Genomic DNA, 13,052 nt, shown 5'->3' with positions numbered 1-13,052 from the left:
CTCTGGAGAAACTCTGGGTAGGCTACAGACATTTTCTTCTACCATACAGAGACCTGCTATGAGCAGTGTTATTTGAATTTTGATGTGATGCAACTTCTAGTTGAAGTTTTGCCTGAAAAAGTAAAAGGGTAAACGGGATCAAATATATGGTGATGGAGAACTGGCTCTGGGTGGTGAACACACGATGTGATATATAGATGATGTATTACAGAACTGTACACCTGAAAGCTATGTAACTTTACAAACCATTGTCACCCCAATAAACTTTAATTTAAAAAGGAGGGGTATGAGTAGAATGCAAAGAAAGGAAAGCTTAGGACAAAATCCTGAAGAAGAATTCTGAATTCCACGAGATTTCAGCTCTTTCCCCCTTGGTCCAGATGCCTTTAGCCTTATTCTCACTTGAATAATGCTGTGTTCCAAGTTGACTTTATTAAAGAATGTCCAAAATCTTTAAGCTTAAGAGCCAACATTTATATTCTTTATGTAATATCTAATATTCTTTTTTAAAAAATTTACTAAACTTATTGGGGTGGCATCGGTTAGTAAAATCATATAGGTTTCAAGTGTACATTTCTATAATACATCATCTATATATTGCATTGTGTGTGGTGAACACACAATCTAATATTCTTTTTTTGATTGAGGTAACATTGGGTTATAACATTATATAAGTTTCAGCTTCTCAGCATTATAATATAACACCTGTATACACTACATCGTGTTCATCACCAAAAGTCTAATTTCCATTTGTCACCATAGGATTGACCCTCTTTACCCATTTCACCTTCCCTTTACCCCTTTTCCCCTCTGGTGACCACCAATCTGTCATCAGCCTCTGAGTTTTTTGTTGTTATTTTGTTTGTTCATTTGTGTTTGTTTTTATATTCCACATATGAGTGAAATCATACGGTATTTGTCATTTTCCATCTGTCTTATTTCACTTACTGTAATAGCCTCAAAGTCCATTCATGTCACAAATGGCAGGATTTTATAATTTTTATGGCTGAGTAGTATTTCCTTGTATATATATACCACTTCTTTATCCATTCATTAATCAAGAACACTTAGGTTGTTTCCGTATCTTGGCTATTGTAAATAATGCTGCATTGAAGGAGGGGAGCATATATTTTTTTCGAATTAGTGCTTTGGATTTCTTTGGATAAATATCCAGAAGTGGAATTGCTGGATCATAAGGTAGTTCTGTTCTGAATTTTTTTGAGGAACCTCCATACTGTTTCCATAGCTGTTGTACCAATTTACATCCCCACCAACAGTGTATGAAGGTTCCCTTTTCTCCACATCCTCCTCCACACTTGTTTCTTGTTTTTTTGATGATAGCAGTTCTAACAGGTGTGAGGTGACAGCTCATGGTGGTTTTAATTTGCATTTCCTGTAAAATTTGTGATGTCAAGCATCTTGTCATGTACCTGTGGGCCATTTCTAAGTCTTCTTTGGAAAAAAATATCTATTCAGATTTTGTGCTCATTTTTTAATGAGGTGGTTGTTGTTTTTTTATGTTGATTTGTATGCTTTCTAAAATATATTTTGGATATTAATCCCTCATCAGATATATCACTTGCAAATAGTTTCTCTCAATCGGTAGGTTGCCTTTTCGATTTGTTGATGGTTTCCTTTGCTGTTTGATTTCCTTTGCTGTTTCCTCCTTTCCATTTGTTTATTTATTTATTTTTTGTTTCCCTTGCTGTTGGAGTCAAATCCACAAAAACATCGCTAAGACTGATGTCATGGATCTTACTGCCTATGTTTTCTTCTAAGCATTTTATGATTTCTGGTTTTATGTTCAAGTTTTTAATCCATTTTGAGTTAATTTTTGTGTGTGGTCTAATACTCTTATGTAATATAGAAAGCAGGATCGCTTTTAAAACCCCATTCATGGTACATGGGAAGGATAGTTCTATTTTACCAGATAATCAATCATGCCTATATATTGTATAATAACGCAAAATACTTGAAATGATGCATAACTTAAGGAATTCTCGAAAAGTTGCCTGTTCCATTCATTACCTTTATGATTATTCTTTTAACGGCGAACAGATCCTTGAAGGGAGACTCTGCAGTCTGTTCACCATAACTATTTATACTTGAAAAGTGTTAAGTTATTGTAATCATACTTACTGTAACAATCAAGATTAATCGCAGCCATGTTAGGATTACTTAGTATTTGTTCTACTTCGGCAGCACCTCAGATCCAATTGTACAAGCAATTTCCATAATCCAAATTGTGAAAGAAAGTAGGGGGAAAAAGACTATGAAAAACTGGTTGAAATAGTATTCCAGTAAATCCTTAAGCAGACGGTTATCGAAAATTCCCTTTTTGAAAAGGAGCTGATTCTGAACAGACTGTATCTGTGTCTCATTGGTGGAAGTGGATTATCTGTCTTGAATTGGATTGTGATGACGATGACTCTATTCTGAGTAAACCAAATCTCTTGAACTATATAATGAGATCAGGAGGAACATTCCGCCTGAGAACGACAGATTGCAATGGCCGAGATGATTTCGCTAATGCTTTTCTCCAGCCTCTTTCCTTGATGTACATAATATTTTGGTTTTGTCCTGCAGAGATTTCTGAGCCTGTTGTTCTGTGTGCTAATTCTTTTTTCTCATTCATTTTTAAAAGTAGAGCTGAATGAGTGGCCGGAAGCTGCGAAATCTGTCTTACAAAAAGGTGATTGTGGAAGAATCTGGACTATTTACTTTGCAGCAGGATTGCAGAAAACTAATGAGTAAACATTTAACTGATTCATTCTTATTGCTTCTTTAGGCCGTGAGGAGGCAAAAGTTGCTTGAACAGAGTATCCAGTCCGCCCAGGAGCTCGAAAAATCCTTACACTTAATTCAGGAGTCCCTTTCATCCATTGACAAGCAGTTGGCAGCTTATATTGCCGACAAAGTGGACGCGGCTCAAATGCCTCAGGAAGCCCAGGCAAGTAAAACTGCGAATGAGTTTCTGTTCGTTTTTTTGGTACACGAACAAGATATCACTGACTTTCTTAAAAATATATTCAATTAGTTGTGCAGGAGATTGTTTGATGGACTGATTTTACCATTTGGAGGGAAGGGGAGAAAAAGAACTCTAGATGAGCATTCTCAAATTTATTTTTGAAAGAATGTAATGAACGAAGTTGAGATAGAGACATCTAAGACAGGGGTACTGTCACCCCGAAACTTGTTGTTTATCAGTATTTTCAAGCTAGTACCCTTAAGCCAGAGGGAAACCAGAGGAATGTAAATTGTAACAAAAACATTTTTAGTGGTACTATTAAAAATGCAGTCTCAGACATTTTATTATCAACTCATCTTTGTAATCTTGACATCACAAGTCGTATGAGCTTTATATTATTCTACGTTTAGTGTGTTGCTAGTAGTTAATAACAAGAAATTCGGGATGTAACTTTGCATTTTATTACTAATAATCACACTGTATACTCGTATGCTCATGTGCACGTGCTCACGTTATAGGCAGGCTTTAGAATTCAACTTTATCCAATACAAATTATGAAGTGTGTGAAACCAGTTGCTTTAAGCAAGAGTTAAAATAGTACTGAAAGGAAATCTAAATCGACTTTATACTGAGTAAATTTAGGCTATATCTAAATTAATTTGCATCCTGGGAAATATTTTTAAAATTCTGTATTTCTATGTTTAAATAACATTTAAATGTACGTAAAGTATCATTTATTATTGATTTAAATGTCGTTAGGATTTTCCTGATACTAAGATGCTACTATTACTTTTCCCATCGTATGTGCATATTATGAACTCCATAACTAAGGATAACTCAGACCAATATACTATGATGTGAGGGGCCTTAGAAGCTCATTTCCCCATCCCAAAGGCCATCTCCCCACTAACTGGGTAAAATATCGGATGTATAGGTCATGGTTACAATGCAATTGCCGTGCAGTGAATCACCATTAAATTGGTGCCCAGAGTGTCGGAGGGCACAGGAGCGTGGGTTAGTTCACCACACTGAGTTTGACCAAGAAAGTCCCTGAGAGTATGGGGCAGCATACAGGTAATTTCGATAGGCTTAAAAAGTCCAGAGCAGGGGTTCCTCATTGACCATTGTCATCAGGGATGAACAAAGTGAAGTTTAGGGTTTTCCCAGTAGTTTCTCACTGGGACAACAAATGTAAATACTCTTGTATATGAGGGATAAAAGCAAACACACTTGAGGATTTTAACCTCTCCAGTATATATGTTTCTTCAAACTTACAAAAGTCTAGTCAAGTTGTCTGTCATGAACTGTTCCTAAGACTGTCCCAATTTGAGTTCTATCAATGATGTTATAGGCGGGCTTTAGAAAAAAGCATGGTAGGAATGAGAAATTGTTAGTAAACTCAGAAAAACTATGTGATTAAAAACTACAGGTAGAATAAAACTGCTGTTTTTCTTTTTTACTTTAATATGAATTTGGAGGAGGAATGTTTGATTGAAGACTGCTCGTAACTTTCTGAATGAAATTAAGAAAATTTCAAACAGTATAAATATTAAATGTTAACATTAGCAATTTGTACTATAAAATACATAAAAGTTACTTGTTGATACTTTTAGAATAAAACTGTGAGTAGCAAATTGGAGCTAGCCAAAAGGTATTTTTGTCTTAGAAAAAAATGGGAGCTTTTAGAGAAAAAAAATCTTGTTTAGTTGAAAACATTGTGGTGTGGGATCCTGAGTGTTTTCTTTTATTTCAATATGAATGCAGGGTTGTATAAACATGAATATAACATACTAGTTTATAATAACATAATATAAAGTATTTTGTTTGGTTTTCTTGAATAAAAAATCTATAGTAAAAGTATTATTAACTATAAAAGTTCAAAACACTTGCAAATAGTAGCATACAGGTAAATGAAGAAATTTCAAATCAACTTGAAAAAAGAGATTTTCGAGTACTAACAAGCTGAAATCCATTTTCTGTGCATTTCTCATTGCACCTGTATTTTCAAGATAATTCTTGACTTTGAATTCCCCAAATGGTAATATATAATATTGAAAAACGCAAACTACCCGAAAGTTATTGAAACATTCTTCTCCACAATTTTATTTTAAGATGACAGCAAGTGAATTTTTTCTGGAACAGTTATCAAGTACTTAGATTTCCTTCAAGGACTGCATTCCTGAAGCTCAATTTGAAACTCCCTTGTAAGAAACAAGTAGAGAGTAAAGAGGCTTTTTGGGAATTACTAACTTAAGCACGGTGTGTCAGACAAAGAACCCATAAAGAATGCCACCAAAATGACATCTTTCTAAGTATAAATAATGAGATCTAATTTTAATGTTTTGTATTAATTAAAAAAAAATGTGTTTCTTCCAATTTACATAAAAGTTCATTGCTAATTAAAAGATTAGCAGGCTTAGCTTTCCCTTTTCAGAAATTGAGTACTTGCTTTAATGTATCACTGAGAAGCAGGAAAGAAATGAATGGCATTACTGTATTTGGTCATCGTAAATATGTGTTCAGATTTCCTGTCACAAACTGGCCATATGGATTTGTGGATATCTGACTCCACCATGTGGTGTACTGGCAGTTTTGCTACTGAAGCGAACTCTGTTAATAGTGCCTTCTTTTTCTGCCTTTTAAGATGGTTTGAGATTCTCAGATGTAAACAGTTCTCAGTATTAAGGAAATGTGTGCAATATATATAACTTCTGACAGGTATGCTCTTATTATATATAAAAGTCAATGTGGATCAAAATACTTCCTTGCGTTATATTTTCATTTATAACTCTAGGGCAGGAATGAGCTTCCCACTGGCTCAGTGTTAATTGGTCAGTTATCCGTCATGATTAGAAAACTGTGTATTTTGATTCTATTTTACTTTTTTTTACTTAGTGACAGAAGCTTACAGGAGTAAAGCTTAGCTTTTTAGGCAATAAAACTACATACTGCAAGGATATCAGCATATGTTGACCTGAGTATTTTATTTCAAAAACAAGGAGGGTGGTGGTAGAAGAGGGAAAAGGGGGTCAAATATATGGTGATGGAAGGAGAACTGACTCTGGGCGGTGAACACACAATGTGATAGATAGATGATGTAATACAGAATTGTACACTTGAAACCTACGTAATTTTACTAACTGTTGTCACCCCAATAAATTTAATAAATAAAAAGAAAAAAAAAAACATTTTACCAAACTGAACTCTTAGATTGCATGACCACACTCTTAACTGCCCATTGTCAGCTCATTTAAAGAGAGATGTTTAATTAAAGTACAAAATCCAAATGGCGTCTTATTGATTCAAATAGAGTAAAGGAAATGGGGAAAATTCTTCTAGCACAGAAATTTATCTTCTAGATATAGAAATCAGAAACATAAGAACTATTTCAAAGACAATAGTATGATTAAAACATAAAACCTGTGACAGTATTTTTGAAACAATTTTATGGAATAAAATTATCAAATTTTATAAATGCAAAGAAACACACGGCATGGATATAGTTGTTTACCCCTTCATTTTCCTGAAGAACATACTGAAACACAGAGATTTAATTTTAGCAGCCAAGATCTGGAAGCAAAAGTCCAAGTACCCAGGCTGCACCCCAGGCCAACCATGTCAGAATTTCTGGGTGGACTCAGTCATCAGAACTTTTGGCAACTCCCCGCAGTTATTCTAACATGTATCCAAGGTTGAAAACAACTTTGGATAGTACATTACTGGTAATGGGTGGATTGATTTAGCCTTTTTTTTTTCTTTCACATCACGTTTCTCACCACTCTTTGATAAAGATTCTCAAGTGTGACTGTGTCAAGATTTCAATGAGAGGGAGTCCCAGTGGAAATCAAACTACTGGTGACTTTCCTATTTTGATTGTCCCCTTACTCTCATGAGAAATGGGTGAAGGTAGAAAGCAGCAGGCAACTCCTGCATGAACAAATTAATTTGCACAAATAGAATTTTCACTGGGGATCTTTGAAGATGAACTCAGCTTAGTTTTCTTATTTTCTTCTTTTCTCCCCCTAATTCCACATATACGATGAGCTTGGGTGTGCCTCTAAATCATTGTAGGAGCTGTTATAACTGTGTCTAAATAGGTATTTAAATGCTTGTAATTCTTAAAATTACAAAGATACTTCAATCTGCATTTTTTTTGTTTTTCCAGTAATTTCATATTTTGAATCTCTGATATGTAAGAGCAATCCCAAATGGGTACCTGTTGAAATGCTCCATAGCGCTATGCGTTGATGATACACATTTTATAGAGGAGACCGTGATCCTGTTACTTATATTACTGCGAGAAGGGATAGGGCTGCCTAGCGGTGATTACAGTAGCTAAACTATTCAATTTCTTTTGTCTGGCCGATTCCTGATCCCATCTTTTGCAATCTCAAGTCCCACATAGTAGAGTTATGTGTATGAGTAAAGCACAAAAATAGAACAATTGAGGAAACAAGCAAATTCTCATCAAAGGAGACGACCTCCTAATGAAGATAGAAAAGTCCTCCTATATTTCAATGAACAAGCTGGGAATTTGGGGTCCACGACAGACCAGATTTCTTCCTTCCACATCTTTTTTTTCCTACCATTAATAATGTGGCTAAAACTGAGCATCAGTTAACAGAAAAGGGAGATCTTTTTACTAAAGAAAGTTGTTAATTTAAGCCTATTGCATTAGCTGTACATCAAATGTTTATTGAAGCTAAATCTTCTCACTCACTTTAAATATATTTGTCCATATTTAAAGGTAAGCATTTCAAACTAAATCAATGGCCTAAAAAAATACTCAAATGCAGATTTTGGTCTATCAGATAAAGCTTATGATTTCATTATGGAATAAAAAAGACTTTTATAGTGTAGATAGGCATATTTGATTGCCAAATGACTCAGAACAATCTAACTTTATGGCCTACTTAACTGATTTATGAATTAGACAGTATAAACCCACACAGGGGAATTCATTCAGGTTTTATGTGATAATGAAATAATTTAACCACAGAAGAAGAAAATGGAGAACCATTACAGAGATTTGGGTTCCAAAAGTAAACCCCACATAGTTGTGGCAGAAATATTTTCGTTTTGTTTTACTCAGCAATTTAGATACGGTAAACACAATGCAATTCATTTTCAGTCTATTCTAACTCTGGAATGCTCCCTCGATATGTTACTATATAGAACTGATTACTCCCCGATTTAAAGTGCCTGGCATTGTTGTTTTGACATATTTAATAGTGTGGGAAGTAATCACAAGCAAAAGTTGCAGAGGATACAAAAGGTTATAAACATGCCACACACCAGTGACTGTACTTGGAAACACTGCACAGTATCCTGTCCTCACAGGATGTGTAATGATAAGGAAATGGGTGTTTTTGTATTATGAACTCAAAAGTAGACATCGTAAGTCTGCAGTTACATTATAGCATTCTGTTGTGAAAATCTCTCTATAAATTCTAAACATAAAGGTGAAACTGGCAGCATCATGCTATGGTCACAGGGGAGACTCTTGCGGTACTCTGAATATTTTGAGGCAATTTAGATTCAACTTTTTCTATGTTTCCTCTCATGCAAACGGGTATTTATTCCAGAAAGAGCTGACAGAGAAGTTATGAATCTAAAATGCACACCCAGATGACACTTGTCATAGCATGCCCTGTTTTCTTTTTAGCATTTATGACTATCTGAAACGTCCTACTTTGTTTTTTCGGTAGTTTTTTGTTTTTTTTCCCTGCCTGCCTCTGTTCCCTGTCTGCCCCAGGTCGGCTACAGGAGATCAGGACCATCTAGCAGGTCCTCAATAAATATATGGTGAAGTGATTCAATTTCAGAAAGATTTTGTCGCTAAATATATGCCAGGCAAGTGTACTAGGAGCTGTTAAAAAGAAAAAGTGGACAAGTGCAAAATGGGCTTTGCTGTCTTGCCATTCATAAATAGCTCAGAAAAAAATGAAACGGGTGGGTGGAAGTAAAAAAGGGTAAAGGGGATCAAATATATGGTGATGGAAAGAGAACTGACTCTGGGTGGTGAACACACAATGTGATATATAGATGATGTGTTACAGAATTGTACACCTGAAACCTATGTAACTTTACTAACCATTGTCACCCCAATAAATTTTTAATAAAATTTGTTTAAAATTTTTTTTTTAAAAATGGAGGTGAAAGAATTGCTGGCCAACCAAATTTACCATAATCATCAAGAACTGTTTTTAAATGGAATTTAATATTATGAAAATGTTGTATCATAGTGCTTTACGACACTGCCAAGTCTTGGAACTTGAGAAACATTTCGAAAGCATATTAAGTAGTACACAGTAAGATTTTTCACATGAGAAGGACTGATTAATGGAGAGTACATATTCTAGCCTTTCCACGTATTACATATTTTTCATGGACTGTACATGTGAATGGTGACTACTTACAAAGCATACACATTATTTTACTTGATCATTACAACAACATAATGAGGTAGATAAGTCAAATATATATATATTTAAGGTAATATTTGAACAGGCTACTTTAATGATTGGGGATGGGGATGGGGAATTACTGCAAATGGACTCCCAACATCCTTTGGGAGGATAGAAATATTCTAAAAATTAAATTGAGGCGATGGTTGCACAACTCTAAATTGACTAAAATTCATTGAATTTTATGGTATGCAAATTATACCTCAATAAAGCTGATTTTAAAAGACACTATTTAATAGATAAAATTTCAAACAGTATATTTAAAAAATAATTTCCAGGTACCACCAGCTTTTCACTCTGTTGTTTTGATGCATAGGAAAGGGTGAAATGTAAGGAATTTTGTTAAATAACCTGGATTTAACTTGCATGGTGGATATTTATCACTGACCACACTGATGTTTACTATAAGATCTTATACAGTAATATCATAATGTTACAATTGTCCATATTTTAATACATTTAATGGATTTCATTTCTACAGTATTTTTAAGGAAACTGACATTTTTACTCAGATCTGTTTTCTCCACTTTGATAATTAACTCTCTATCATGCAAAAATTAACCTATAACGACTACGGTTCCCCAGTATTTCTATGCAGGATTCCAAATTTTCCTCCAAAGTTTTGTCTCTTCAATTATCTTATTTCTAAAGTAACCATAATCACTTGAAGATGCATGTTTATAATGGGCTGTTCTTTTATTATCACTATTATCATCATCATTATTATAACATCAGTTCTCAGGTGTATTACAAGGAATAATAATTTCACACAATCTGTCATCAAGTTTTCTTCCAAAAATTTATATGTTGTATTAACCTTCTGGGTATTTATAATCAACCTTTTATGTCTTTCAAGTTTCAGTTTATCCCAAACTTAATAAACCACAGAAACTTGTTTTTCCAGAAATCTGTTAATACCATAGAACTCATATGTCAAGGAACAATGTTTAGGAAACACTAAAGTAGAATGTTTTGTTTATATCACTCTTCCCCCCGTTCCTATCAGAGTACTAGGAAGAGGATGGACGAAGATGGTCATCAGTTAATTTCTTTTTTTTTTAATTAAAGTTTATTGGGGTGACAGTGGTTAGTAAAATTATATAGGTTTCAGGTGTACAATTCTATAATACATCATCTATAAATTGCATTGTGTGTTCACCATCCAGAGTCAGTTCTCCTTCCATCACCATATATTTGACCCCCTTTACCCTCTTCTACCAAGTTAATTTCTTAAAGTTACTAAGATAACCCTCCACCAAAATACTTATAACTGAACTAAGTCAGTAGGTAAATTGATTTTGCTGACATTAAAATGTTTGCCATTATTGCATAAATTTACACACAGATGCACACATGTATGTATATGTGTGTATATACACACAAGTAATTTATGTTATATACACATATGTGTATATAACACTTAAATTAATAAATATGTATTGAGAACATTTAACTTAATAAATATGTATTGAGAGTTCCAGTTTACCTCACAAACTGGAAATAGCCCATGGTCAAGTTGTTACATTATAACAAGCTCTTTGGCCTGTTGTGTATTTCTGATAAAAGTCAAAACTTCTCCATCTGAAAAAACTTAATTTGTAGGTAATGTGCTTTCTAATGCATCTAATCAACGTACAGGAATTTCTTTTTCTTTTTTTTTTTACAAACTAATAAAAAGCCATGTGAATTTTTTGTTATGTTCTTACTTAGTGAATTATTATATAGTATAATCCGAAACTTCAAAATTACCTGCCCATGGTTATAATTACATTTTTTTCATGTTCTTCATATTTTAAAAGTATAAATTATCCAAGACCCTTTAGTACATTTTCTTCCTTTGATTTTGTGAATATGTGTTATATGAGGCCATTTCCCCTTCTTGAGGATGCAATTTCAAAATTGCTTATGTTTAAAAATGACTAATCTGGCAGTGTTACATTTCCCTGTTAATAGTCTCAATATGACATCTCCTAATATTTTTCTCTTAGAAATATTTTAGTTATTTTCTCTGGAATCATTTTATTTGACATCATCACAAAAGCTCCAATAATTATTTTATATAAAGTTTCCTTTATTCCATTAAATACTTTAGACAGCTACAGCTTAATTTTGCTCACCATTTTCTGTCATTAATTTGATATATGAGAAAGGTCTGATGAGGTAAATCATGATAAAAGGCCCTGCTCTCTGCTCAGTTAATTGTAAAGTGCTATATTGGAAATGTCATTAATGTTTGATTGATTTTTAGTTCTATAATTTACCCTTTTATCATTTTTAATGGAAAAATGGTTATTTCTATTTCCATTGTCATTTCCTACTTTCAGTAGATATTGGTAGTTATGAACATAATTACTGTATTGTCAAATGTCTTTTTTTGGTAATGGCATGATAATATGATTTGCTTTATTATTTTACTTTTATGAAAAAATCTAGTGATCCTGAGAGGTATTGGAATGAGAATGCCTATTAGAGCATCAACGGGTATTGCAAATCAGCAGCCCCTGATTCACTAGTTCATTTCATTTTGCTTCTGTGGGAAATGACTGATTTCATATGAAGCCAAGCTGACAATTTCACAGGATCAGTTGTTTGTGTTCTTCAAACACACATCCTGGGAGATGTATATTTTAGGTGAAAATAGAACTCACAGTGTACATCCTTTAGATCTTTAGCAGATCCTACACATCTGGTAACCAAGTATGGGAATCATTTTCCTTTGGATTAAATCTTCGGTTCCCCGTGTTTTCTTCTATCATATATATTTTTTTCATTGTCTGATCATAATGTCAGGAAAGACAATGTAATGTTTGTCTTTTTCATTGGAGGGATTTTTTTTTTTTCCATTTAAAAGTTTAGGTTTTACTATTTCACATAAAATGTAGGAACCTTGCCACAGTGGAATTCTATTTATCACTTCCTGGTCTTTATGCTATTATTTTCATATAAACCACATCTGCATATGTTTTAGCCTCTTAAGTGTTAGGATAATTTTTGCTTTAAGCAGTCATATCTTAAAGAAATGAAAAGAAAAAAAATATTCTGTTTTAGAATTACCCGTATATTTCCCATTTCTGATGTTTTTCATTTCTTCTTTTACATCCAAGCTTCCATCTGATGTTATTTCCCTTCATCCTGAAGAAATTGCTTTAGCATTTAGCATGATGCAGGCTTGCTCATGATGAATTCCGTTTTCCTTTATCTGAAAATGTATATTTCACCTTTTTTACCTCAATTCTTTTTTTTTTTTTTTTTACTTTTTTTTTTTTTTTTAATTAGTTTCAGGTGCACAAGACAAAGCAAAACTTAGACGTTTATCATTTATATCCCTCATTAGAGGGATTTTTAAAGAGGACATTGTCCATTCTGCCTGGAAGTTTCCATAATACACTTATTTAAACAAATCACTTAACTGTTCCACAATAAATCTGCGCTGAAGTGATAAGCATTGTTTTTCTTTCTTGGTTTCAGAGTAATATCTGATGAGGTTAAATAAAGTGGGTGCTAAACAATATCCTAAATATAAAATAAAAATGTAATGTCAGTTGAAAGGAAGAATTGTGGAATTAATTTGGAAAGGTACTAGATAAACATAAGTGTAATACATGAAATACAACTTC

The 13,052-nt window shown here is 33.5% G+C and overlaps 1 protein-coding gene across 8 annotated transcripts in view; it reads left to right on the top strand.

The window, feature by feature from the left end:
• The window catches only part of DMD (dystrophin), a 2,125,071-nt gene that overhangs the window by 855,950 nt on the left and 1,256,069 nt on the right, over positions 1-13,052 (top strand). For all 8 annotated transcript variants that reach the window (XM_074323908.1, XM_074323912.1, XM_074323913.1 and 5 more), the window contains exon 30: positions 2,789-2,950. In XM_074323908.1, coding sequence (XP_074180009.1) covers positions 2,789-2,950 — 162 coding nt within the window. The remainder of the gene's footprint in view (positions 1-2,788; positions 2,951-13,052) is intronic.

The sequence above is a fragment of the Rhinolophus sinicus genome, chromosome X (genome assembly GCF_036562045.2).
Source record: "Rhinolophus sinicus isolate RSC01 chromosome X, ASM3656204v1, whole genome shotgun sequence".
Classification (NCBI taxonomy): Eukaryota; Metazoa; Chordata; class Mammalia; order Chiroptera; family Rhinolophidae; genus Rhinolophus; species Rhinolophus sinicus.
This window is presented reverse-complemented; position numbering and strand designations above follow the sequence as displayed.